This window comes from Penicillium chermesinum (genome assembly GCF_028974085.1).
Source record: "Penicillium chermesinum strain IBT 19713 chromosome Unknown utg000004l:1.0-3345178.0:1.0-3348027.0, whole genome shotgun sequence".
In the NCBI taxonomy this organism is placed as follows: domain Eukaryota; kingdom Fungi; phylum Ascomycota; class Eurotiomycetes; order Eurotiales; family Aspergillaceae; genus Penicillium; species Penicillium chermesinum.
In genome coordinates this window covers 443,876-471,221 of record NW_026695314.1, presented here as the reverse complement: position 1 = coordinate 471,221, position 27,346 = coordinate 443,876, and the positions used below count along the sequence as shown (strand labels likewise).

At 51.2% G+C, this 27,346-nt stretch overlaps 8 protein-coding genes across 8 annotated transcripts; 5 read left to right on the top strand and 3 right to left on the bottom strand.

Moving 5' to 3' along the window:
• Nucleotides 1–3,170: 3,170 nt before the first annotated feature.
• Nucleotides 3,171–6,228, bottom strand: pldA (uncharacterized protein; the record flags this gene model as incomplete). Its single annotated transcript, XM_058474359.1, has 7 exons — nt 3,171–3,185; nt 3,393–3,941; nt 4,010–4,470; nt 4,540–4,800; nt 4,857–5,478; nt 5,555–6,108; nt 6,168–6,228. 7 exons carry the CDS (start codon nt 6,226–6,228, stop codon nt 3,171–3,173), a joined length of 2,523 nt encoding a protein of 840 aa, XP_058330099.1.
• Nucleotides 6,229–8,012: 1,784 nt separating this feature from the next.
• Nucleotides 8,013–10,827, top strand: N7468_005061 (RFX family transcription factor; the record flags this gene model as incomplete). Its single annotated transcript, XM_058474358.1, is given in 6 exon segments — nt 8,013–8,028; nt 8,090–8,251; nt 8,263–8,800; nt 8,882–9,203; nt 9,230–9,682; nt 9,709–10,827. 6 exon segments carry the CDS (start codon nt 8,013–8,015, stop codon nt 10,825–10,827), a joined length of 2,610 nt encoding a protein of 869 aa, XP_058330098.1.
• A 902-nt stretch (nt 10,828–11,729) lies between these two features.
• On the bottom strand, nt 11,730–11,987 carry N7468_005060 (uncharacterized protein; the record flags this gene model as incomplete). The annotated part of the gene is made up of 1 exon (XM_058474357.1): nt 11,730–11,987. The coding sequence occupies one exon, from the start codon at nt 11,985–11,987 to the stop codon at nt 11,730–11,732; it is 258 nt and encodes an 85-aa protein (XP_058330097.1).
• A 2,274-nt stretch (nt 11,988–14,261) lies between these two features.
• N7468_005059 (uncharacterized protein) lies at nt 14,262–14,751 on the top strand (the record flags this gene model as incomplete). The annotated part of the gene is made up of 2 exons (XM_058474356.1): nt 14,262–14,420; nt 14,491–14,751. The coding sequence occupies 2 exons, from the start codon at nt 14,262–14,264 to the stop codon at nt 14,749–14,751; spliced, it is 420 nt and encodes a 139-aa protein (XP_058330096.1).
• Nucleotides 14,752–16,145: 1,394 nt separating this feature from the next.
• Nucleotides 16,146–17,189, top strand: N7468_005058 (sterol desaturase family protein; the record flags this gene model as incomplete). Its single annotated transcript, XM_058474355.1, has 1 exon — nt 16,146–17,189. One exon carries the CDS (start codon nt 16,146–16,148, stop codon nt 17,187–17,189), a length of 1,044 nt encoding a protein of 347 aa, XP_058330095.1.
• Nucleotides 17,190–19,715: 2,526 nt separating this feature from the next.
• On the top strand, nt 19,716–21,555 carry N7468_005057 (uncharacterized protein; the record flags this gene model as incomplete). Its single annotated transcript, XM_058474354.1, has 2 exons — nt 19,716–20,833; nt 21,009–21,555. The coding sequence occupies 2 exons, from the start codon at nt 19,716–19,718 to the stop codon at nt 21,553–21,555; spliced, it is 1,665 nt and encodes a 554-aa protein (XP_058330094.1).
• A 1,105-nt stretch (nt 21,556–22,660) lies between these two features.
• On the bottom strand, nt 22,661–23,401 carry N7468_005056 (uncharacterized protein; the record flags this gene model as incomplete). Its single annotated transcript, XM_058474353.1, has 2 exons — nt 22,661–23,205; nt 23,260–23,401. The coding sequence occupies 2 exons, from the start codon at nt 23,399–23,401 to the stop codon at nt 22,661–22,663; spliced, it is 687 nt and encodes a 228-aa protein (XP_058330093.1).
• A 1,937-nt stretch (nt 23,402–25,338) lies between these two features.
• N7468_005055 (uncharacterized protein) lies at nt 25,339–26,788 on the top strand (the record flags this gene model as incomplete). The annotated part of the gene is made up of 6 exons (XM_058474352.1): nt 25,339–25,425; nt 25,496–25,510; nt 25,569–25,883; nt 25,933–25,968; nt 26,026–26,377; nt 26,463–26,788. 6 exons carry the CDS (start codon nt 25,339–25,341, stop codon nt 26,786–26,788), a joined length of 1,131 nt encoding a protein of 376 aa, XP_058330092.1.
• Nucleotides 26,789–27,346: the final 558 nt, after the last annotated feature.

Sequence of the window (27,346 nt, the reverse complement as noted above, 5' to 3'; positions counted from 1 at the left end):
CTGGGAATCGGTCTCGTTTTTCTTCCTCGCCTCATCGGCTCTTTTGGCCTCCAGAGAAGGGCAATGGGGATACGTAAAACCTATAGGAATCCTAGCTCTCGTATATCCAGCCCGTACCAAATAGTATAGCGGACTATACGTCCGGGATACATATGTACTGGACCCTGCACATTAATGACAATATAAAGATCCCTTAGACTTTCAAAATCCAGGCGGACCCCCCTTCAGGCCCTGGTCCAGATCGCTCCCTACCAATTGAAAGTCCCCGATGCAGCAGATCGCGATTTCCTGGAAACCAATTTTGACGAGTTAATCTTGGGATCTACCGACCCACGACCTCCGCTCATTTGGCACTGGCGCGCCGGCAAGATGTCAGTCTAGTTTGGTGCTCCACACCTGAACCGTGACCCTTGTCCTTCCTTTTCTCATTCTTCCATCTTCGTAAACCCTGGCGACTCAACAATCATTCGGTTACGTGCAGTCGACGGCATACTGCAGCCCTCTTACAGCTTTGCACCGTGACTAGTTTGACCGGGGTTCGTGGTGGCTCCCTGGCGTTGCCCCCCCTAAGAAGCAAATAAGAGCTCCAGACCGTGCGAACTATATAATGGGCTTCATCCGTGCCACTCTCTCCCGGTCGTCATACTCTGCTCTCCTACCATTGACGATCCTGTTGGCCTATTCGTGATTTTTCTCTTTGGCCCCTTCGCGTCTCGTGCCTTTGGTCGTTTTCCATACCCCCCAATCCAAGCCTTGGGGACTCATTCTCCGGTGATCGACGGCTTCCAGTCCCTCGGGCCCTTGTCCGATCCCTAGTTCCATAGGTAAACGCCCTCCCGGGTCCCTTTAAGCTTCCCATACCCGAACTTATCACGAAACTATTATAGCACCACTCGAAAAATTCCCCTTTGGCCCCCCTACGCTTCCGGGTCAAAAAAAGAAAAGAAAGAAAAAGAAAAAGAAAAAGAAAGATGGCCAACCAATGCTCCGGCCACGTATTCGCCATTGTGCAAGCTACCAATGGCAACATTCTGACCTGGCGCTGTTCCGACTGCAACTCGGGCCCCTTTGTGGCCATCTGGCGCTGCAAGATTTGTGGTCACTGTCGCTGCAATAGCTGCCACAACGCCAAGGCGTAACCTGTATGTTCCGAGTCGTCTTCGCTCGCTTCGGGCTCCTATTGGTCTCTCTGGCTGCAAACCTGGATGGCTGACCCATCTTCTGCCGCAGTCGATGCATTGACTTCGAGGCTCTTGCATTCACCATTACCGGGGTATCCCAATCTTGCCCGACCTTGGTATCCCTTTCCTTCCCGGCCTCTCTCTTCAGGTCTCCCGGTCTCTGGGTCTCCTGGCTCTGCTCAGGGAGTCTGGGGAGCACTGGCAGGGTTGCATTTCTTTAGCTGGTGCTGCTTTACGATTGTTTTGTCTTCATTGACTGCGTTCGGCGAGCCATATGCATTTGAACCGGGGTTCCAAAAAGTCGTTTCCAAAAGTCATGCATGAGAATGGCGTTTTCTTCCTTTTACTATTCATTTTCTTGATTTGTGTTCTGTTTCCATTGCTTCGAGCTAGATCAACAGACCGTACTTATTTAGGGGGGACATTTTTTTTCTTCGAGAATCAACTCAAAGTGAGAACCATATCCAACTCTTGTGCCACCGCATCAAAAAGCTCCTGTATAGTATTGTGCCCGCTTCTCATTGGTAATCAGAAGCAAATGATCTGCACCAAGACCAACGGATATGCCCCCCCCCCCCCCCAATGCTTAAGTCCTGCTTCACCGGCCGTGCAGGACGCCCCCTCCACACCGAACTCTTAAACCCGAATTTACGCCCTCTAAATGAGTGATCATTGGCAGACTCGCCTTAAGTTCCCTGCCCGGTTCGTGTTGCCCTCCAATTAAGTCTTCCATGCCCGTCCCTGCCTTGGTGCAGGGATCTTCCTTTCCCCACTGCAGGCTTGGTTGGGAGAAGGGGCTCACGTTTCGTTGGATTATTTGGATCATGGGGGGGCCCCCCTTTCCATTCTCGTGTCGGCTTTTACCTTGACGGTGGCGTGCTTGCTTTTTCCCGCCCTTGAGGGTCGCGGAATGCATCGTGGATGTCCCGGATCGGCAACTAAAACAGAAATCCCCCTTTTGGGACATTCCTTTGGCCTAAAAATCAGCTCAGTAATGAATCATCATTCGCCCTTCTCCGGAATCACCAGGCTGTCGGGGTCAGAAATGAATAGAAGACGGGGAGATAGGAAAGAGCCCGCGCCCCATAACCATATAAGGAAAAGGGCTTCCCGGTCAATACAAGTGCTGCACGAGGTGCGGCGCGAAATCGGTTCAATACCTCGTATCGGCACGATCGGCGAATTAACGAGCCTGTCGATCCTGGGCGCCTGAGGAAAGCTCCATAAAATGGCCACGGGATACTATGGAAAGACGCGGGGGGGAAACATGGCTCCAAGGTAGTGAGCGTGTCCGAGCCATTTTAGGCTGAGATCCGCAGTGCAGAGCAAAAAGCTGGAAGCAAGTGCAGACAGATGGATGCTGCATCCTGTTCACGGTGAAATGGGTGAAAAAACATAGAAAAACGAAAAAAAAAAAGATAAAAGAAAAATGCCCGTTTAAGGATTTCCATTGCCAGGGGCTTGGGAGCGCTAACTCTATGGTCTTATCTCCACTCTACGCTTGAAACCGCGGACTATAACGCAAGGACCATCTGGTACGACCATTGTTCTTGCGGTGGGAATTGGGGGTTAGGACAAAAGTACGGGGCTAGTGCGAGGAGGTGAGCCTGCCGAAGGCACCGATGGAGTGGATGTGCTTTTCTACTCGCTGGGTCTGCCGAAGTCTTCCAGCTATGCGTCTGCAGGATTGGCGTGTCGTAGGTCAGACCGTGGTTAAGGTTTAATTGAGGGCCTATCATCCTGGGACGGACGTCTCAGACTGAGGATCGATCGGGCATGGGTGCGAATATCTCCGTTGCATGATCATGGAGACCGCCACACCGGGCGTGGCGGCCGCCGGGTGCGCAATATGATATCAGGAGTTTTCAATTATCGAAATGAAAATGCTGCAATTACAAAAATCCATATCCACCTGCCGCCGTAGGCGATCAACTTCTCAAGCACCGTATCGGAAGGGAATCATGATGGAAATCAATGGTCGAGCGATCGCTACGTGTAGATACTCTATTGAGACGTTAGCTTGACGTTCGAGACAGCAAGCGTGTCGTTGGAGTGGAGAGACTCGTATATGCAGGGTCGGAAGAGGAAAGTCTCTTCGAGCGGGTACATGGAAGGGCGGGCAACATGTTGCAAAAGCAAATATGAAATAACTCGGGCCAGAAGAAAAGGAACGGAACGGAACAATAATGAAAATGCAAATGAAAAACGTACCACCGTGATCTGGTTCACAGCCAGCCCAGGCTCTGCCATCTCAGCCTCTTTCAGGAATTCCAACGGCAGCCAGACCAAATGACCCTTGATCCGATCTAGCTTCTCGCGGACTTCCTTCACAGGCATATAAGGATCGAACAGGTGGCCCTGCTTGCAGGCCCCACGCGGATAGAACCGATCATAGTCCTCGAAGGTCTTGATGTTGTCGTCCGGATCAGCGCGGAACAGCACCCGATACATCTCGGTGTTGACGCTCGCTTGCTGCGTCCAGGTGTTCCACACGGCGTCGCCGAGCGGGTCCGCCACGAAGTCATCCTCTGCCCCTTCAAGGATCTGGTTCAGGCAGACATCGGGAGGCCGAGCATTGGGCTCCTTGGAAGCGTCGTAATCCTGAGCGGGCAGGAGACCCAGGTGCTCACGCCACAGCTGCCGACGCAGGGTAGCGGCCAGACGAGCGGCGCGATATGGCTTTCCGTCCATAGTGCTGTCGATGAAGTCTTGGTCTTCCAGGACAATGGCAAGTTCGCTGTCGTGAGACCCGAGTTGGGACTAGTGGGGCAAAAGAATCAGTTAGGGGGAAAAAGGTGATCGTTGTTAGGCCCAATCATTGTACTTACACGGTCATTGATGTTCGCGCTACCGCAGATCACAATGCGGTCGTCGACAATGCAGACCTTACCGTGGACATAGAGTTCTTCCTGGACAAAGTGGGCTTTCTCTGCTTCGGGGTCGCCCTCCCAAGTCTCATCAGACATCTTACCGCCGTTCAGCATGGTAGTATGAGCGACGGAGTCTTTGCTTCCATCCCCTTCGTGGGCCTTTTTCTGTTCAACTTGTTCCTCGAATTTCTCGAGCTTGTGTACCTTCTCCTCTTTCTGTGACGGATCGATTTCATAGCTCTTCTCGTTCCTGTCGCCCTCTTTGCCCACAGATGGGTGAACACTTTCGCCCATAATGGACTCGGCAATACCACGTTGGATGTCCTGATAGTTGACGCCGGCGTCTCTCTCAAGCTCCTCAAGAGCAGGGGTGTAATTGATGCGATCGTAAGCCCGCAAAGCAAAAACGAAGATGTGATCTAAACATATGGATTGTTAGTTGTCTTGGATGCCTTGACGTTAAAAAACGAAAAAAAAAAAGCACCTACCCTTGGGGTTGACGCCTGCTGCTTCGATCTGCCCCATAATAGAGTCCTCGCCTCTGCAGATAGACTTATACTGGTAATCCATGATAGCTCTCGTCCCGCTAGCTGCATTATCACGCAAATCCCCAGCAAAGCCCGGGATCGCAGGGATCACAATAATGACGCGGAATTTGCGGCCTTCCTTGCCCGCACGAACGCAAGCATCAACGATGGCACGGCCAATCTGATTGTAGACAGGCTGCTGGTTGGGGCCGGTAGCAGTGACTGTGCCTATCAGCCGAGGGAACGAAACCCAAAAACAATGTCGGAGCAAGACTTACTGAAGAACTGGTTTTCAATGTAGACCAGATGCTCTGCATTTCGGATAGTTTCACAGTAGGCATTTTGAATACTATGTTCGTTGAGAATTCCACTGCTCCAGTCGTCGCTACTACGCACGATCTGAGCCCTCACAGAGCCCTGGTTGCCTCGCGGCTTGGACGAGAGCGGCGAAAATGGGTGCTGGACATAGTCCCCGCAAGGATACTTCGGTCGCTGAACGGCAATCAGATCCTCGTCCTCGCCCGTCCGGCCCTCCATGAGCAACCAGTCCACATTATCACTACGCTTGTACTTGTCGCGCTTGATGAAGTTCCACCGCAGGATGAAGTGCTCCGCGATATCGTAGACGGCGTCTCCGACTAGGCCCATCGCGACGTCGTGCCAGGGCATGCGGCCATACTCGGCCTTGCTGAGTTCGTTGCTTTGCCAGTCTTCCACACTCTGGAAGTCCATGATGCGGTTGTTATTGAACTCTTGGCCGGGGAAGATGTCGTCGCGAAGACCAGCGGGGTGGACGTCGGCAAGTGGGTGTTGGTGGGCGTCCCAGCGGCCGAAGCAGAGATCGATTCCACCGATGAAGGCCAAAGCATAGTCGATCACGATGAACTTCTCGTGATGGGCCTTTGTTTTTTTTTCCATGGTTAGCTCTCAGCCAGATTTGACGTGGGTAATGTTCATGCTAGCCTGCTGGACTCACCCAATACAAGGTCATATCAGCGGCATTCTCAAAGACATTGTGATCCGGATGTCGTAGAACGCGGATATTGCCATGACCTGGTGTTCCTTCTGGGCAAAGGTTCTGCAGTGCATGCTTGGTGTGTGCCGAGTTACAAGTCAACGCCTGGTTAACCTCTTTATAGACGATGACGTAGATTTTCACGCCGGCCTCGGCGCGACGTTTCAAGATCAGATCCAGTCGCCATTCCCGGTGGCTTGCCGGCGGGCGACGAAGGAAGAGTTCCGGGGAAATCCACCAATCGGCCAAGTAAATGGTCTCTTGGGCCGATTCGAGGGCTTCAGAAACAGCCCAGAGATAGTCGAGCGCGTCTACATACCACTTGACGCGGTTGCTATCACGGATTGGCGCAAAGGACTGGAAGCGGTGGGAGTCGCAGATTGCCGATCGTTTCCGGTCTGTCGCTTGTTCATGTTCCTCGTCGTGACGGTGGTTGGGGTTCAAGATGTTGAAAAATTTGCCGACTTTGTGTTTGAGGTGGACGGCCTGCGCCTTGGTATCATGAAGGCTGGATTCTAGGATTGGAGGGTCAGTTTTTAACAAGCAATTTCCAGAACAGTGTCAAGGCAAGTACCTTTAAGATGACCCTCCAGATGATCTATCTCGTGCTCGAGCTTCTCCTTGAATTTATGCATGGCGACGTTGGAGCAGCAAAAATCTCCGTGTGGGGAAAAGAGGGGGGGGGAAGTGTTTATGAGCTACACATTTCCCTTTCTGTGACATCACAGCCCTACGGCCTCCGATCTGCGCTCATATTAAATGAAAGACTTGGCAAGAATCGCGAATTGGCCATTGGCAGCCAGCTGGGCGCCTGCATTAGCCATACTTCAACTCTGGTTCCGCGTTGGTTGCTAATCTTACCAGCCGCGTGGCGACGCATGAACTCCACCTTCTCCCGTGGAAGCCGAATGGGATGACGCTGGTCGCCTTTCCATGTTCCGAAAGTGGAACCCTCCGCCCGTTTAGAAGGCTACGAGAAAATCGATCTTATCTAGGCCGACGAGCGAACAACTGACATGCAGGGTGGAGTGGAGTGGAGAAAACGCCCACTGTGCTTCTCTAGATCGTTGTAGAGTTGCTCGAACTTGCACCAGGAGTGCTGAAGTATGCCTGGTCTCCAGTAAGGCCTAGGGTGCTGTCCGACCATGACCGGTCTAACGTCTACGGACGTGCTCAACGGTTTAATGCACTTCGCCGGTTCTGGCATCTGATAGACGCCTCTCATGTCCCGCGGTTTAGTTCTTCTGATGGGCTCCTTACTGTATATCTCGTAGTTAAATGGTAGTCAAGAATTTGATGGGCTTCTAAGAGTACCCGAGGCGGGCAAACTACTCCTGATGTCCAACCTGTGGCCCTGTCTAATATGAGTATCATACTTAACGTGAGGAGCAGGATGCTCTAACAACGATGATGATGGTTGGTCAAATTCTGGGTGGTCGTCGATCACTGGCAGTATGTGACTTTCAATTTTTCCTTACAGCCCGACCATGATTGACATGACGGTGTGGCGTTGTTGAGAATTCAGTAACCCGACTGAAGGGGGTTCTAAACGCAGTTGGCCCGGATACTATATATAATATATATAACCAGCTCAACGAGTAATCCGAGCCGCGAACGAGAGCACTTTGGAATTTTCAACATGCGGATTCCGAGTCAATAGACGAAAGCCCAACCGGAATCAGATAGAAACCCCTTTGGAAGACTGCCATCTCTTGTGACCGGAGAAATGTACTTTGTCTTTGGAAGTGTGTGTTTGTTGATTCTGCGGATGACGTACAAGGCAAAACAGGGAAGCTGACCCGCCATAACACAACATTATACCGAGTCAATCTAAGCAGGACACCCTCTCCATGTATTCGGCAGTATGTATTGTAAAACAGGAATCAAAACCGAGCAGTCCCTCGAGAAACAATCAGAGGACATATTGTGGATTAGCGGAATAATACAACAAGGCAATGGCACCTGGCGCAATTGCCGGGAAGAGATGGGAGAAACGACAAATGCTCGTCGAGCTACCAGCAATGCTATTTATTTCCCAGAACACAAGTAGAATTGAATAATTTTATGTAGTGTGTCCCCTGCATAGTCTCTGCCGATGGCAATGTTTTTGTTTTGGAATGCTTACCGATACCACGTGACTGACCCAAACAACGTTGTCTGAGGAACGGGTTCTCTGTTTCTGTTTATCCTCCCACGGCTCGGCCACCACGCGGTGAGTATTCTGCGAACCTGGGCTCTCTGGTTCCTTAGGGCTCATCAAGCGTGTTGTTGTTCATCCAGGGTAGTTTGGTCTTTGCACTTCTGCGAATGGTCATCGTCACCGTGTGCGAGACCTAACAAACCATTCTGGTGCAGGACCGGCCATCTCCCTGGTGACGGGTCTCCTCCACAATTTATGATTCACCCAACCCGATCCAGGATGCCCTCTGAGCTAGGTGAGCAGATCATCGATCTGGATGCCCCCTCCAGAAAGACCTCATTGACCAATGTTTGTAGTACGCGCGCCGTCGCAAGGCAGTGTGGCCTCGCAAACCACTCAACACATGGGACCTCATAGCCGCCCCGGCACAGCTGATCCTTTGCGTTCGCGATCGGAGACGATCTCGCGCGGTGGACCTCGCGCTCGATCTCGGGGCTCAACAGCCAGCATCCACTCCAGTACGACGCAGCAAACCCAAGACCAGCACCTGGACCCATTCCCCAATTCATGCCGTCCCAAGTCGCCGGCGGGCAGAATCTGTTCGCCAGCAACCCGGAAGATATGATCATGCGTTACGGGCACCAGTTCTCCCACCAAGCCCACGCCACACCATTGGACCAGGGCATGCGGGATACCCAATCTATGATGTCGCGCCCGGACGATTTTGGCACCCATTCGATGCATGGCCACTCGCTGTCACACCACTCCCTCCCTTCTGAAATGGCTTCCAATGGCATGAGCTCCGTACCCGTACCCCAATACCAGCCAATGTACGATAGTGGAATGGAGCATCATCAAGCTGATCAAACTTTGGATGAGGATGCCTCCGAGCACGGGGGCAAGAAAAAGCGGGGTTCAAGCTCAACTCTGGCGAACGACAATGAACTGCGGAAGATGCTGCGTCAGTATGAAGGCTATTCGTTGAAGCAGATGGCTGCTGAGGTCATGAAGCATGAAGGCGCCGGTGGAAAGGCCGAAAAAGTGAAGCAGGTCTTTGCGATGATTTGGTACGATGAGGCCCTCCGCCCCCCCCCCACCCTATCCGCTGGACTGCCAGGAAGACTGAGCTAACTTTCAGCACAATCTAGGTTGCGGGAGAACTGCCGGAAAAGTAACAGCTCAGTACGCCGAGATCGTGTTTATTGCTGCTACGCAGAAAAATGTGGCACCGAGCGCGTTTCTGTGTTGAACCCAGCTTCGTTCGGAAAGCTCGTTCGAATCATCTTCCCCAATGTACAAACCCGTCGCCTCGGGGTGCGTGGCGAGTCGAAATATCATTACGTAGATCTTTCGGTGATTGAAGAGAAGCAGCACAAGCCTGCGCCTTCCACTATTCAGGTGGCTCCTAGTCAGGTGCCAGAGAGGCCTGCAAGTGCGTTGCGTTCACGAAGGTATGTCGAAGTGACGTGGGTTGAACGAAAAGGTAAATGCGGAAGGAAATGAAGCTGACAACATGCTCATCTAGTATCAGCATCCCTCAACCTGCCGCAGATACCGCAGTCTTCCCCTCTCCAAGTGCCTCTTTTGCGCCTCGTTTCCCGACGAACTCTCCAACAATGGATAGCTGTGGCTGCCATCCCGACCCTCAGGCAGTCCTCCATGGACCTGATGCGCCTATTACGGTGGAGAATGTTTCTCAGCAGTCTGCTAAAATCATTCATCAAATGCTTCAGTTCCCCACTGATGAACAGTCATTGGTCAGCAACGCGGAGCTTGTGCTCCCTGACATTCGACCCTATCTGCCAGCCAACTCTGATCTTAAGGTTGCAGAAGCCCTTGCTGCCTTGTATCGTTCGAACTGTATCTCTGTCATTGACAGTTTCCGTTTTTGCAAGGAGCGCAATCTAATGAAGTACCTGTCCTCGTTCCATGGTACTCTGACTGTCCCCGTCCAGAAGCTCTTGACTCACCCTAGCCTCGCGCCATGGATCAAGAGTGCGACTGGACGATGTACCAGAAGATGATTCCTTTTGTGGCTCCCTTGACTACCCAAATCGTACCACAGCAAGTTTTGGATGCTTTCCGCTCCATTTCGCAAAAGCTGTGTGGACATATCGCGGAGACATTCAAGACTCAGCCCGCCCATGTCTCTATCGCGCGTCTCGTTCCCGCCCACATCTTCTGTAAGCTCCTCAAGCACATGCTTGATGTCAATCAGGCTGCCAACGCTGCCGCTGCGTGGCTGAGCGATATCAGCACTCGCAGCCAGATGTGGCAAGACTTCCAGGAGCTGGTGGACCCGACGGAGATGATTGCCAAGGCCAATATCCCGACTTGTGCGGCTCGAGCCACGGAGCAGATCCTCAAGCATGATGTGCGAGCTCTTCTGACTCCAATCCACGACCCGGTGACCAACTCCCACCCCTTCTTCGCAAAACCAGATACCCCCGAGGATACGAAAGCGCACACCCACCCGGTCGAGAACGCGGAAGGCATCGACTACAACAACTTCCCCGACAAGTGGATCTCCTTCATACTGAACCTATCACCTGTCTTCAACCACCACCGCTCCCAGTGCATTATCAAGCAGGTGGATGCCTTGTTTGAAAATATCCTGCACCGATTGACTTTGGGGGGTGCGGCTAGTTTCAGTTCGTGGTGGATGATCAAAGTCTTTTTCCATGAGATGATGCTTTGGCAAGCAGAGCGCGGTGGATTCATGTCCCACACCCCTTCCTCGTTGGAACATGCGAGTTTTGTCCCCCCGCCTATGGCCATGGGCAGTTTCCAGATAAAGCGTGATGGTGCTGAGCATGCTTCCTTCGATGTATCCACCGATTCCCAGACCAAGCCCCAGAATGGGTCTTCGAGCAACCGAGGTGCTGTTCCCAGCGCAAACGACGAAATCCATTCAAATAAGAACCACTCCTCTCAAAAGGACATTCCTATCGCGGATACGGGGTTTCAAGCCCCCAACAACGATGACAGTGCGATTGATCTCGAGGACGATCCAATGATGATCCCAGTCGGTAAATACGGCGATATGATGGCTTCTGATCCTGCGGATGCCGAAGGCGATGTGGTTGTCATCTAAGTTTTCGTTTGCTTTCCCTTTTCCCTTACTCAGTTTTGGGGCCTGGTCTGGAGTTTGAAGATTCCCCGGTGTGCTTATGCCATTGTGTTGTGTGTTTTTGTTTTTGTTTCCCCCCCTTTTCTTTTCTTCTCTTCTCTTCTCTTTTCTTTTTTTTCATTTTCTTATCTTCTTTTCTCATTTGTGTTACGAAGGTTTCCTTTGTTTAGGTGGCGGCGTCCCAACGAATTGTTTTGCACGAAGCGACGAGATACGAGCATGGGGGGCCCTTCGAAGTTTACGGTCTCGCAAGGCTGCCCCTCCCGAGGGGGTTGATCGTCATCCATACAAGCATTTAATCGGCGTGGCGCAATCCTCGACTTAATCCCTCTTGTTCTTTCACGATGAACTTTGTTCTTTCATCATGGCTGTCTGTGTACATACTTGCCCGCATAACTAGTGTGTGGTGCTCCTCCATCAACAAGCCGACTCCAAGGGTATCAAGTTAATCGAATCTAAGAATCACTGGAGCTATCTCCTCTACCTTCGGGCTTAAGCAATATTTGCAATCACCTTCGGAGCTCCAGACTATCCCAGAATCGGGCACCAAGCCCGTGAGAGTGTGCACCCTCGGAGATGCCCCTTATTGATCTCCGTGCGAGATATATCACCTTCGAACGAGTACTCAAACCGTAAGCTGCTTTTCTTTCTGTGGACGAGCTTAACCAAGGGGACTTGAAGCGAGATGTTCTGTCCAAGTCTGCTGAAGGCTCCGTCTTTGCCAGTATATTTTTCTACTGCACTGGCTGGCCCGCCTGCATCACAGGATCTAGACAATGTGAGTGCCAATATCTTTAACGCCATCCACTCAGGGACCCGCTTCTACCGCGGCACAGGACTATCGGAGCCCATCACCTGGTTAGCGTTCACCCGGAGTACTCGTCTTTGCGCACCACGGCGGTCATAAGTTCCACCAGAGAGATCTTTGGTAAGCGGTGATAGCGCAGCGGACAGAGCCCGCTGAACAGCGCCCTCTCGTCGACGGCAACGGATTCACAGCAATGTGGGGAAAAAATAATGACAACTGAACTATCAGGTGCCCTTTCGCCTGCATCACTGATGGTCCGCGAGCTGGGGGGGTCTTGGTATTCGCCCTCAATTAAGTGTCGTTTGAGCGTCGACATGCATACTAGAGGTTCAAGCCATACGGAAGCTTTATCCGGTAGCTTGCCCTCGGACCAGCAAGGAGTTCCAAGTAGGTGAGATCGACAGTAGCGTATTGCGAACTACTCCCGTGGGCGCTCAGCCCGTGCGCAACACAATCTTGCAACCTCACTAGGTTTTTTTTTTTTTATTTCTTTTTTTATCTGTTTTGGGCCATCGGAGGCTCCTCTTTGAAGGTATTGGTCGTCATTAGAAGAAACGGAGGTGTGACTGCCTTCAAGAAGATGCATCACAACAAAAGCCGAGCTGGGCCGGAGGCTAGATCTGGGAATGAAAACTTTATTTGCAGATCCATCTCAGGCCCTGAGGCGGGTCGGGCTGCACTGCGTGGCGATTGCGGGACACCTGTTCTCAACTAGTTCATGCATGGGGAAGATCCCTCAAGCCACGAGATTGCATCGACGAGCCACGACCCAGGTCGGATACGTGTCCAGTGCATGTGAGCGTTACGGAGATATTCTCTTTTTGCATTGCTAGTTCGCAAAAGCAAGTGCTAACGTTTGTGTTCCTCGAAACTGTCATCGGAAGATTCCGAAATATGCGCTGGGGGAGGGAAATCAGGAACCCGCTCCGTCCGGCAACTAAATAGCGTGAGCTTAGACGGAAGGGGGCAAGGGCCCTGCGGGCCGTGTTGGCGATCCTGTTCATGAGACGCGAATCGCCCGATCGTGGCTTCTGGACCGATAATCGGATGGCAATCTGTACCAGCATGATGGCGCGCCGATTGAATTTTGCGCCTCCGATCGGCATATCGCCGGCACTCTGCTTAGCGTCACGCTGCCCACACGCTATTTGCGGGGTCCAGTAGTCTGAGGGGCTGAGCACAGTGCCGGTACCTCGTAGATTTGTAGAGAGTGACAAATCGAACTCTCGAACTCCATTGCCCCCGATCGTGTGGATCCGTGTTGTCGGTTAATCTGGGTATCATGTTTTTGCTTCGAGAGTCAATGTGCCTGCGGGTTGCCAAATTTCAATGCCATGGCTACGAGGCTTGATAGCACCTCACATTAGACTCATAGTATATCCCTGGATTGGATGCTAATGGTACGTTGTCACCGCTGCAGTTGTGGGAGCTGATCCGCCCGGCGAGTCGATTGTGGTGGAGCTAATATTCAGGATCAGGATCAAGCTTTTAGCTCTCGAATGGGACCCACACGACACTAGAGGGAAACCCTTCGTTCTTTCGTTCTCGTATAGTGCTGAAAGCGTACCAAGCTTTTTTCTATCTGATGAAGAACGGTGACCTTTGTACCAGGCCACAGAAGCGACAGTACCAGCAAATGCATAACCATAGCGGCGGGACGATACTGGTCAGAATAGGAGGGAATCCTACGCTTCTCAACAATTTGAGTCAAGTCCTTCCATACTCCGAGATCTCCAGGAGAAAGATTGAACCAGATGATTAGTCGTCCACCCCGAGATCCGCCGGGTCTGGTCGGGAATAACTGCATATCCCTCATCCAGCCTGTACAAGCAGTCAGGTCCACTCTTTCTGAGCCCAGGAATCCTTCGGGACGCCGGCAGTATCTCACCTCTACAAACTATGGAGAACTATGGGAGTGGAGTATTTGGAATATGCTTGTTCAAGAAACTTGCTCGGATGATCTGTTTGTCGGATCTGGATGGAAGAACGATTTTGGTTAGGTTGACTGGAAAACAGGTGCACGAGGCTTGAATGTAACTCTGCTAGCCCTGTGGATCAATGGAAATCAGCCAGCCACCTGATACCCATCGTACCCAGAACAGGATACGTGATGTTGTGATCAGAACGAAATCTCGAGCCAGAGGGAGAGGGTGGAAGGGATATAAAACCCCCAAGATCGCCTGTCGATTCTCAACTATCATCGACCTCAAACCGGACATTCCCTAACCTCTCTTTCACATATAACCAACTTCACACCTCAAAATGCGTTTTGCTGTGATCACGTCCACCTTGGCCCTCGTTGGTTCCGCCAACGCGGCTGTCTCTGCTCAACAGAGGATTGCGAACATCCAGGATCTTACTAGCAAGGTAGGGGTGCAGCATGCTGAAGGTTGTAAAGTCTTACTTACATATGACGATAGTCCTTCAACACCAATGATCTGGCGAAGACTATGTCTATTACCAATTTCTTCAGCACCGCCCCTGTAAGTAAAGTCTGGGATGGATCCTTTGACAAGGACTAATATCATTTTAGCAAGTGATCAGCGGCCTCGCAGATATTGTCAACACTGCTACACAAGACATCACCGCCATGGGCTCCAAGCGTAGCCTGGTAGCTCGCGATGATTGCCTGGACATCGAGGACCTTGAGAAGTGCCTCGAGGACGTGGGAGAAATCCTTTCAGACCCAGGCGAGCTCTTGGGCGAGAAGAAGAAGCGCCAGAGTCCTGGCTACTCTGACTCCGAACAGGTATGATCTCCCACCGGAGTTTGCCCTTTTGGATCTCAACGCAGTACCTGCGACTAACCTTTCCTGATAGGAGGCTATCTGCGCCTCTTTTGCTGAATTCGTCCCGGTTCACCAGGAGCTCCTCCAGACTCTCATTGGCAAGCACGGCCTCTTGAGCCTGACGCCCTTCACTCAGCCCATTGCTCAAGTCCTCCGATCAGATGAGGGTGCTGTTGACACCCTAGCCTTCGGCCTCATTGATGCTCTCCCTGTCTGCGCTCAGGATGCCACCCAGAACAAGAACAACCTTGACCGCACCTTCGATCAAGCCATAAATGAGTACTCTGACTAAGATACTTTAGTCTGATGATGCCGATGCAGAGTCGTGACCCGGAAGTACTTTGGTATGATTGAAAGAAGGGTTTTTAGGAAGGGACTTTTTTCTCATGAGACAGAAATAACAATGATGTACTGAGATAGTGCGGTTCGTTAATATATTTGAAGTTGCAGTGAAGACCATGCCATTGTGCCGGCATGTAATCGAGAAAACGAGTCATATTGGCCCCTTTTTGGCCGCAGAGAGTGTTAAGGAAAGGAAAATAAGCTGAAAATCAAGGGTAGGCCTGGGATTGGACGTCAACAGCCCTGCTAGTGATGGTGAGCCATCGTGGACTGCAGCCTTACTCTGGTGCCCAGGAGCCCCACTTGCACATGGGCGTTGGTCCCGTGAATCGCAGCCGCCCCCATAAGCCCTGACGGGCTCCCGGCGGTCGTTCAAGTTTGCTATTTCTCTCGCAGAACTCCTCCCAAAATGGTCAAATCCTTTCCAGCCGGGGCAATCCCACAATCCCAACAGGACGACCTCTTTCTGCCTTAACAGAGATCTTAATGCTCTTGTCGGTATTGGCAAGAGTGGATTACTGGAAGGCCGTACAGACTAACTATGCGAACTTGACCAAACCTTGGAAGACAGATCAATGACCAAGCCTATGATCTTTCGGGCTGGCTCCCTTCCTACGCCCACGATAATATTGACTCGGTCAGTTTATGCTTAATTTGCCTCACGGTTGGGGTTCAAGTTTCTCGGCTGTTAAGTTCCTAATCTGGAATTCCATCGGGCTGGGTGAGATTGCCCTATGGGTCCTCGAACTTAACTACTCCGTAAGACGTCATTTATTCAAAGTAAAATAACGGAACATCCAGTGGCGAGCGAGTATGGAGGCGGTACAAAAAACCACTTGAAACTCCATTTCAGCGTGTCTGGAGTCGGTTTGCTCGTTAATCTTGAAGTCAGCCAGTCGAGTGGGGGCGACGATACCCACCATCTCTATTGGGGTAATAAAGGCCCGGTGGGTCGAAGGACCCAGAACAGAAAGATTCGTTCACAGACGGGGGTACCGAGGTATCAGATGTTGTGACAGCGCAGCCATCAGACGTCCAAATGGATGCAATAAGGGGATTCTACGAATCATACGAGTGCCGAACTTCTGTGCGCCAAGAAACAACATGGACCAGACCATCCCGACTATTTCACACCTGGAAGTCCCCTTAATCCGATAACGTCAACAGAGGGATACAAGTATCCACACCTCGGGTCCCAGCAAGTCATTTCATTGCCTAAGACCCCACTGGAAGCATGTGTCGGTAAGAAGACGCATGCAATAAGGAACGAGTGACGCGCTGGGGGTTAGATAAATGCTCTGATCGTCCTGCACTCGCCATTGCCATTTTCACCCTCGCCGCATAATGACTACTATACAGCGAAACCCCAAGGACTCCATGACGTCCACCTGGCGGAAGTGGGATCGCGCCAAATGGACTCCCAGCCACTGGCTCCTGGAAGTCTTGGATGCCCACCATGTCGAGCTCGACGAAGACGTCCCCGTCTTTCAAAAGACAGACAAGGTCCCCTACGCGCCCGAACTCCAGTTCCACCTATGGGTCCTGACCTTCGCTGGAGCCCCTCTCGCCCTTCACCAGCTCTATATCAACTACATAGGCCAACCGTCCGCATGGCTGGTATTCCTCTTCTACAGCATGGCCCTAAAACTCTTTGCCGTGCACGAAGTACACATCCTCCGACGGCTAGGCCACCAAATCGGGTTTTTTGATGGCGATAAGCACGCCCGAGACGGAGTCCCGGACGTCGGCGTCGGGAAGACCGTGCAAACCATTCTATCCGTCATTGCCTTCCGCCCCATGCTTGCCACCTTCATCTCGTACACGGGCGAACCGCCCTCCTCCATCCGCTGGGGCTGGCTGATCATCGAAACCGGCATGTACGCCCTCACCCTCGACTTCTGGTACTACATGCTCCATCGGTCCGCCCACGAGATAGGCGCTCTATGGCAGTTCCACCGCACCCACCATCTCACCAAGCACCCTAACCCCCTGCTTACCGCGTACGCAGACGCAGTGCAGGAAGTTGTCGACATTGTCGGCGCACCTCTTCTCTCCTACGGCACCCTCAAGCTGCTGGGTTTCCCGATGGGCTTCTATGAGTGGTGGATCTGTCAGCAGTATGTGGTGTTCACGGAGGTGCTGGGGCACAGTGGGCTGCGGATGCTTGCTACGGCTGTGAACCCATGGACGTCACTGTGGCGAATGCTCGACATGGAGCTTGTGATTGAGGATCATGATCTTCATCACCGCAAGGGTTGGAAGAACAGCCATAATTATGGAAAGCAGACCCGTGTATGGGATCGTTTGTTCAAGACTTGGATCCCTCGGGTGGAAGGGTACCCAGAGAATATAGACTACGTTAACACGGTAAAGTTGCCCTTGTTCTAGAAAGATCGAAAAAAGGATTGATGGCACTTATCACGAGAGAGATTGGGTAACGACGTTAAGTGAGTTAAGGGGGATTTGCGTGATGATACCGCGTTGGTCTAGATCGTTCAAGCGACCGGTGAGCATCGTGGTTTAGATCTAAAGGCTCGGGCTCTAATGTTGATATCAGTATGACGATTATGCATGTATATAAACATCGATTTTCAATACGGGTTTTGATATAGACTGCCTTGGATAAGTTGTAAATTACGGTCACCATCGATAAGCTTCTTTCTTCAGTCAGCTTGTCAACTTGGCCACTTCCAGTGACAGAGACTTGATCGGATATGAGACTGGATTTGGTATATGTATTTCAAATGCGCTACTAGTACTGAACCATCGGGGAAAAGATTTCGAGCCATATGACCATGAAGACCTCGGCCAAGATGTCATATACTCATTGAAAAAGTTCCATCAATGATGAGAGAACACAAGCCGGTAGATTGAGCATTGCTCGATAAGTGGCCGGGTACTTTGATGGAAGAAGGAGGGGTTCTGTGCAGTGCGCACTGCCCCTTCTAGTGCGAAGCATGCACTGACGTCCAAGCCCAACCATTATGGCTGTAAGGTACGGCGATTTGTTGCCTTGCGAAATTCCACTTACATACAGAGTTCATAATCGCGTCTGAAATCCTGAGCAAGTGTTTCGCCTTTTCGATTGTCGCATGATAACCACGGATGGCCTCGGTGGATTCTGACAACGCCTCTTTATTACGGGCTGCAGTCCCAAGGGGTCTTCATAAGAAACTTTACATGCGCCACCGAAAACAGAGCTCGCCAAGAATAAGCAGTTTCTAAAATGCTGCAGGAACTAGGTGCATTTCACAAGTCACAGGTCACTCTCAAAGCCCTTGGCACACATTGCATCGTCATCTCAAGGCCGACGTGCAACCCGTGCCGGGTTTCAATCATTGGGATGAAACGAAGGAATCATTGTAATGCCCTGCAGAAATCATTGAAACTGGCAAAGAGCCATAAAGGATATTCCTCTTGATGCCGTGAGCCACAGTCAGGCTTTGGGTAGAGACAAATTCGAGTCTAAACTGGTGGGAAAGCACTGCCTGTGACCGAGGGTTTGTGCTACTAGGGAGCAGATGCGCTCTTGACAGCCGCTAATCATTTTTAGGCTATAGGCAAACGATGGCCTTGACCGCAAGGGCGTAGGGCTAGCCCCTCCCCCACCAACTATCACAGGTCCCATTACAGGCTCAACTTTCCCACCTCACTTGCTGCAATGCACTTTTTAAGCCGGGGTAAATTATCTGTCTTGGGCAGCATCCATGCTAGCACACCTGCAAAAAAAAAATTCATTTGATTCAGGTTTGAATATGCTCTCTGTGGCCTAGACCATGGAGTTTTGGCGAAAAGATCGGCATACACATGCCAGTTGGACCAATCGAGATCCTTATCGTTGGGCGTCGATCTCTTTGTTTTGGCCAAAGATATTTCACAAGCCATACGCGGTCTAGATTCGCTGGCGGGAATAATTACTACTTGCAGTGCTAGTCAGAGACTATCATGACGCAGGGTCGCAGACTATGAAACTCCTCGAACTGCCTGAGACAAACACAGTGGGCACACCATGGGAACACTTCGATGAAGGAAAATATGAAAATATTTCGAAAAAGGCCATATAAGCCAGCGGACCAAGTTTGCCTATGCACACGGCTGGTTTATGAGTCAAAGACCTTGGGAGACGCGCTCAAGATACCCAATTGTGGGTGCATTTTTCCCGGGACAACATTGTGGATTTGCGGCAAGATTGACTGCATTGGTACTGACCAGGTGCTCTCTCTCCACCTAAGCTGCAACTACATGCAGTAGGCCCACTGGTGGCTTCATAAATAAAGAAAGTTCGCAAGGAATGGTACGTATCAAGAAGTCTCTGACCCACCAGTGGCAATGTCGGACTTCTGGGCGAGAGAACAGCTCGGGCAGAGGATTTTGGAATCCAGGCCGGCCCAAGAGCCGTTGGAGCTTATCAGCCCCTGGAGATCGATTTTATTGGGTTTGGGCACCAGGTGCCACTTGTTGTTGGCTTATCTTGCGTCTTATAGCGTCCTATATGCAATGACCACGCTCAACATGCGGTGACGCGGAAAGTAACAAAAAGTCGGAAGAACGATAATCAAGCAGGTTGGCCTATAGGGAAGACCACATGAATGTGACAAAAGCGTGAGATTTAGCCTGAATGGGCTGCTGAAAGCTTCTGAGTCCAGCTGCTCTCGGATTCTGAATCCCGCGATTGAAAATCTTTCTGGACCCACCCAAGATCCATTTTAAAGGACGCCCACGTCGCTGTGGCGGGGTGTACTTACAGTTTCTTCTTATTATTTTCTAATCTGCAGCAGAATTTATAAATTGTGCTCTTAATTCTCTAATTGCTCATAATCGAGGATTTTCATTATACAAATTTCATCGGAAATCATTGCCAAACACGAAAGCAGCCGGCTAACTGGACAACGGCGGTATCTGCCATATACAACAATGGCACAGCCGTTCAATGATGATGCCAGCACGAAGCCCGGTGTCCAGACGGAATACCGTGATGTTAGCTCGGGTGGAAGCTCTACAATATCTTCCGCCGACACCAGCAGAAGAAACTCTGTGGAAATCACCTACTACGGCCGCGAGTCTCAAGATGTGACCGAACTACATCGAGTTCCAACGACAAGAGCTCGTGGCGATTCCCACATGGGCGAAGCGCTGGAGAAGCTCGCGAGTACAATGTCCCGGCCAGAACCACTACATGATGGTCGCGCAGATCTCTGCGTAATGCCCTCTCGACGAAGTGAACGGAGCACAACCCGTCATTCCGTGAAGCATATGGCGGATGTTGCTGAAGAAGAGCTGGGCTCGCCGAACACATCCAAATTCCAAGGCCGGCCCGCAGAACTCAACAGCTTGACTTCAGAAATCATTTTTGTCTTTGTTTGCTCCGCTGGGCTATTGTTCTTCGCCTTCCTGATTGGCGATATCACGGTCAACCAGGAGGCCTTCAAGGAGGCGCTAGGCATCACCAACAGTGAGCTTCCATGGCTTCTTGGTGCATATCTTCTGCCCCTGAGCTTGTCAGTCGTCATCTCGGGATCGTTGAGCGATCTGGCTCCACCAAGAATGATCATGGTCTTCGCCTTTGCCTGGTTAACCGTTTGGAATGTCGTAGGCGCTTTCTGTGTCCACCCGTCGAGGGCAATCTTGTTCTATATTGTTCGTGCCATGCAGGGCTTATCTATCGGCGTGCTGGTCTCCGCATCTATGAGCATCCTCGGCCGTGTTTACAACCCAGGTCTTCGCAAGAACCGTGTCTTCAGTGCGATGTCTGCTACTTCGCCGTTCGGGTTCTGGCTGGGATGTATTCAGGGCGGGGCCATGAAGTCGTGTCTATACTGGATATTCGGATCCAATGCGATCATCGCCGGTCTCTGTCTGACTGCTGCTTATGCCACAATCCCTCCTCTCCGGCCAGTTGCTGACATTGCCGGAACTGAGGCCCCTACTCTCCGCCAGTTCGATTATCTTGGCGCCTCCGCTGCGTCGATTGGATGTGTGTGTATTCTCTTCGGACTGACCCAGGGCTCTGTGACTGAATGGTCCCCATACACGTACTCTTTAGTTATTGTCGGTGTTCTCCTAATTATTGCTTTCTTTTTCATTGAGCGATACGTCGAGCGCCCTTGATCCCAAACCGTCTCTGGAAGACCAAGGGATTCACTCCCCTAATGATCGCTTATTTCCTGGGCTACGGCGCATTTTCAGGCTGCTGGCAGTTTTACGCAGTGCAATTCATGCTCCGCATCCAGCAACACAGCCCTCTAACTGTCGCGCTCTATCTCCTGCCCAATGCTATCGTCGGCGTCCTCGCGACTTGGGTCGTGAGCAGAACTCTCCACATCATTCCAGGTCATTATATCTACTTTGTCGCGATGCTAGCCTTCTCCCTGGGCCCCGCATTCTTTCTCCCCCAGACCTCCGGTACGATGTACTGGGCGATGTCTTTCCCCGGGATCGCCTTGTCACGTTTGGGCCGGATCTTTCTTTCGCTGCGGCATCAATTTATATCACTAGCAACGTTCGACGATCGTACCAGGGAAGTGCGGGGAGTTTGCTAGTGACGATGCAGAATCTGTCATGTGCGGTCTTCACGTCCATCGGTGATGCTATTGGGACGCAGGTTGAAAAGGACATTGATGGTAATATTGGCTTGACGGGATTGCGAGCAATCTGGTGGTTTGCGTTGGCTGCGGAGATTGTCGCGGCTGCCATCACCTTAACTTGGGTGCGCATCCCGAAGGAGGAAGAGAAGGAGCATGTTACTGATGGGTAGGCGTTTGGGAAATTGATGACGACTTTAATGACTAGATTTTGGGTTATCGTTGCTCTGGATAATCGGGGAAAGGTCTGATCAGTTTATAGACTGTGAATCTTGGAAGACAGCGACACTCGCGTAGAATAAAAAGCGGTTAATTCGACTAAACAGGTAACTGTCCCGGCTGTAGTGGCTGAAGCTGCTGAATGAAGTTCTCGCTATAACCGAAGAGAGCCTGAAGGATTTCCAGAACGCGAGTGACCCCTTGTTGTCGAGAAGACCCCTTAGATTAAGTAGTGGGCCGTTCAAAAGTCTGAATATGGAAACTCTCGGGGCTGCTCTATACACGCCAGAAGCAAGAGGGGCTAGGTCCAACCTTGATATATCACAGATCCACTACGGAGTAGTCAAGCCCCTATAAAGGATAGCCAATCTACCCAGGGGATACTCCAATTTGGCAGTTCCCTCACAGTTGTGAAGGAGCATCCTAGGGCTGGCGTTGATTCTGCTAGACTAGAAAACTACTATATCCGCACATGTGGTGTGGATGTGCCTAGGCGCACGCGGTACACTTCTTATTGGAATCTGTGACAGATTCTCAGAGCTCGATCATCGATTAGTAGTTACTACGGGAGGATCTATTTTTGTTTACGCGGTTCTCGGAAATACATTACTGTGACTGTTACAAACAGCACTGCAAACATGCGAGCGGGTCTAGACTGGTAATTCTTGGCCAGAGCACAACTTTCGTCGTCTTTAGCGCCGCGCTAACCTGTCAGCAGGTTGCATTAGCGCCGAATTTCCGCCACTAAGCCCGGGGGGCCCTTCGGCGAACTGGATTGTATAGCTTTGTTTGACCCCGCAAATCTGAGCGTTTTCTCCTCCCAAATTGTATGTAGATTGATATGGTTCTTTAATGTCTAGTACATATATCGAAATATTAATTTCTCCCCTCGTTTCGCCCGCCATGCATTTGTAGCATTCATCATATCCGTACATCCTCTGACCACCCATTGATACTTCTTGATGAATGCCTCGGTCATTTCCCAATTTCGATAATCCCAAGGCTCCCCCCATACAAGAAGTCCTGCATCAATAGAGGGCCGTCCGCCCCAGAAAGCCATTAAATCCACACAAAGCTCTTCATCGTCCCAATTGGGATCTGCTTGGATAAGGTTGTCACGCATCTTGGGATGGGGGAGAAGTCCAGCCAAGGGTGATGAGGGATGGTGCGTTGAATTTTTGTTGGCTGTAAGTTGATCGGTATATTGCTGTACTCGACCGCTGGCGAAGCCCCGTCGGGCAGATTGGCCTCACAGAATCGTGAGATGGCATCTTCGCAGATGTTCTCTGAGAAATTGCCAATGATTTTCATGTTGTCGATATAGGCCCGGAAGACATTGACCTTAGTCAGCGTCAAGAGGTGTTCTGAGGTCGGAGACCCCAGCATATAACTTCGGTAGGCCTCCTGGGCAAACTGGACAAGTAGTCTCCGTGAGTCTGGAGTCATGCAAGCAATTTTAGAATCCTCATAGCTCGAGCTGTTTGACACGGCGTCGTGATCAAGTGCGGTTGCGGGAGGACGAGGCCCGACCAGGCTTTTCGGATGGATATCCTTGTCTTTGCCTTTGCTCGATCTTGAGCTTGCCTCCATGCGTTGCCGCCTTCCTAATCTGGAATTAGTACTAAGTCTTATAGTTGCGAGCGCAATCTTTTACATACGTCGGGCTCGTTGATTGATCCGATTCTGGCGCCGCCGACGCTCCGCGGGGTCCGTCAGCCCAGTCCAATCATCTTCATCCTGGGCCGGTTTGTCGGTCCCTGGATCCGTCAACCTGTTTGGCTCTTCAGGTAGGGTGGGCATCGTTTTGAGGAGGGTCAGCTCTGTCAGCAGTGTCCGCCGGGAGAGATTACAAGTGGAGGATGGGAGAGAATTTTAGCAGTCTGGCTTTATGAACCCTATGATGACACAGAATATCTTGGCCAATCACGAGCTGTTTGTGACGGACTTGTGGCGGATTTAGGACGGCTGGTTTTGTACTGGTATTACTGTATTACGGTACGTGCCGATCTATCGCTCCACACGCGAGGCGAATGGGGAAGGATGTTTAGAAACAGCCTTACTGTTCGATTGGTGTGTTGGATACCGCTTATTGATGGTGGTGGTAAAATTGAAGGCTCAGCGTCGGAAACGGTGTGTGATGGGCTGGAAATGTGCGCTGTCACTGCCAACAGTGTCTAGATAAGATCACATGTGCGAAAGACCCGCTATCTTGTTTGATCGAGCAAGCATTCGTCCACTGCATCGGGTCCAATAGCCCTAGGAGATATCAGCAGCACAGCATCAAATCACATCCAATAGTCAATATGCATGAACCAAAAAATTAGCAGGCCCATAAATGGGTAATATGATTGGTTCTTGTTACAAAACACGTCATTTGTCGGTTGCTACTAGGAAAACTGGGCATATTCCAGGTCTACTGCTGTCCGGCAACGCTTGTCCTCACCAAGAAAGTAGCGCCCGAGCCTCATTCCCGTAATCTGAATACTCACCGGGGGTAATCTGAATACTCACCGGGGGCGCTTTGGCCGCAGTTCGATTGTCCCAGCCCAACAGATCGTGGGCATTGGTAGATCCGCGATATCCAAGGAGAGATCGCTTCTTGCACTCAAGTGCTGTCGTCCCAGATTTTTGTCTTCACGTAGAGCCCGTGGCCCAGGCTCGATCATTCTCTTGAGGCTAGTAGTGCTGGAAGCTGGCCGCAACAAGATAGAATGTGCTGTCGTGGTACCTGACAGCGGTGACCCAGACCTCACTCCCAGGCTCTGGAGTATGGATCTGGGGTTGACTCCGTCTTGTGCGGGCGGGGCTGATCAGTTTCCACTGCACCAGGCGCCACAATGGCAGACCGAGGCACCAAGGAAAGCACCTTGGCAACTCTGGAGACAAATGTCTTCTAATGCTAGAGACTATCTACTAAACTAGAAGGCAGGATTGTGTTAGGGGTAGACATGCAAACAAAGGACCCGGGTTGGAGCCCGGAATGGTTGGATTCGTGCAGTATTTTCCATTTCTCAGAAGCCCATCGAATGATTTGAGGAATTCAGCACTTCAGCCTTGATCAATTCATCTCTCTTCGCTTCTTCCCTATTTCCGATTCCGAATCTTCCTTGCTTCCCTTCCCCCCAAGCCTCAACCCCAGAACCCTCCTATTATCCACCAATCGGTAGGCATCTTTGGCAAGCCGCTGCCCGGCCTTGAAAAGTATTGGAAACAAGAAGACCTCATTCAAACCGCTAAGTAGAGCTCTCGGTGATTGGGAGTTGGAATGTCTCGAGGTCACTTTCACGAGAGTAAGCGGGGGCGGCAACTACCTGATCAGGAAGGCCAGTCCGCTATGCTTCCACCAGACTGGATTCTATAAAGTGGGGAGTTCCGTCAAGGACTAAGTTAATCAGTACAATAACTCTGCGTCAAGGTGCAAGATCAGCAAAGTGACAACTTCGAGGTCTTACCGCACAGAGGTTCCCCGCTCATTTGCCAAGCTATCTGTCCACATGGCCTGGACCCCAAATCTTTAGCTCCGAGTCAATCTTGAGTAGCTGCCAGTGTGATTTAAATAAGAGATTTGGCGATCAAGATCTACTCAGTCTTCAAGGCGTCAAAATGGCATCGTCCAGAGTCATTCTGGAGCAGTCTCATGGAACCCACATCAATCTCCACACACCACGACCAAGCGAACCGTTGGAGGTAGAATGGGGGTCGAACAATGAGCCCGAGGGGGTTTCAGCTCTTGAAAAATGGAACTCTCCCCTATCAACATGTATCGCACATTCGCTACGCTATGGAGTTTCCTAGTTATGGGTGCAAATGATGCTGCTTATGGCGTAAGTGTCACCTGCTCTAGTAGCTCTAGTGGTGGGATACAGCAATAGATCACTAACTGCATATGCCTAGGCCTTGATTCCCTATGTGAGTACATTGCAAGTTCCTCTGTTGCCTCACGATAGCTAAGACATGGACACATCAGTTGGAAACCTACTATCACCTCAGCTACACAATCGTGTCCCTCATTTTCTTGTCTCCGTTGGTTGGCTATACTTTAGCTGCGTTCTTCAATCAACGAATCCATACTGCCTTTGGCCAGCGCGGGATAGCGCTGATGGGACCGGGATGTCACTTGCTTGCTTATATCGTTAACTGCATACATCCGCCCTACCCGGTGTTGGTGATAAGCTTCGTCTTCGCAGGATTTGGAAATGGTGTGGAGGACGGAGCCTGGAATGCGTGGATTGGAACATGGCCAATGCGAACGAGCTCCTGGGGGTTCTTCATGGACTCTATGGTGCAGGTGCAGTGCTAAGTCCGCTCGTCGCCACGTCGTTGATTACTAGGGCGAATGTGCCTGGTACTATTTCTATTATATCATGGTATGTCTATTCTCATACGATCCCAGGAAATTGTCCTAACAGTTCTTTTTGTTATAGGTGGGCTGTGCGGCTATTGAGTTGGTGACATGTACTGTGTGCTTCTGGCAAGCTACTGGAGCGGATTTCCGAGCAAAGACGGCCGCAGAACAGAACAAGGGTGGCTTGAAGGATGCTCTCCTCACGATGCCTTCTGCGAGAGTGACTTGGCTGTGTTCTTTGTTTCTGCTTGGCTACGTTGGTGTGGAGGTGGCCCTGGGAGGATGGATTGTCACTTTCATGATCCAGATCCGCCATGGAGCAGCCTTTGCTAGCGGTATGGTTGCAACGGGATTTTGGCTAGGGATCACAGTGGGTCGTTTTATCCTGGGCTTTGTTACCCCCCCGCATAGGAGAGAAGATGGCTATCTCAGTAAGCCTCCACACTCGCTACCCGACTCCATGTAGACTCACATGCCAACTCACCACCACGCAGGGGTACATTTTGTGCTCCATAGCCTTCGGGCTCGTTTTGTGGCTCGTGCCACAGTTCTACGCATCCGCCGTCGCGGTGTCCCTCCAGGGCTTCTTCCTTGGACCCCTTTTTCCCGGCGCAGTGGTCATGGTGACCAAGCTTTTACCCCGACATTTGCATGTGAGCTCAATCGGATTTGCTGCCGCTTTTGGCGGGTCGGGCGCAGCTATTCTCCCTTTCGCAGTGGGAGCTTTGGCTCAAGCCAAAGGCGTGCAAGTTCTGCAGCCTTTCATCATTGGCCTGTCCGGTGCGATCTTCTTGGCTTGGATCGGGTTGCCGCGAGTCTCGAAGGCACATCGAACTGAATAGACTGTCAAAACGCCATAAAAAGAAAAAAAGTGGTGTGTGATGGAGACCGCTACTTTTCACGAGCGTGAGCTCGTGATTTACATGTGACAGGATCGGAAGCTCTCTTATCTGATCCGACCGACTTTAAATCCCCGAGCTGCTGAGCCCCGATATTCTCGGGATGTCGATCTTGCTCGTTTAGCTGCACGTGCTATTGGATGGTGCGGCGGGGTTTGGAATGGGTTTAATCGTACAAAAGTTCTCCATGGCCATGTTTATTTTTCCTTCTAATGCTTTGGGGCGTCCTTCTTTCTAAGGTGTGCCCGTCGAGTGGAGCAGAAAGCAAGAACGAGCCCCGCCCCTGGGGACAGGTCAGGCGACATAGGAAGAATTTAAGTCAGAGCCAAACTAGAGCCAATACCATCGGTCTTACAATGGCCAGAAAGAGAATTGATTAGTTTCAGCCGAGGCTTCCTTTGTTGCGGGGCGCCCTCAAAAGCCACCATTCCCCCATGACGCGACCAACCGGTCTTCTCCGTTTCGGGACCCCAAGACGGGATGGGATGGCTAATACCGGGT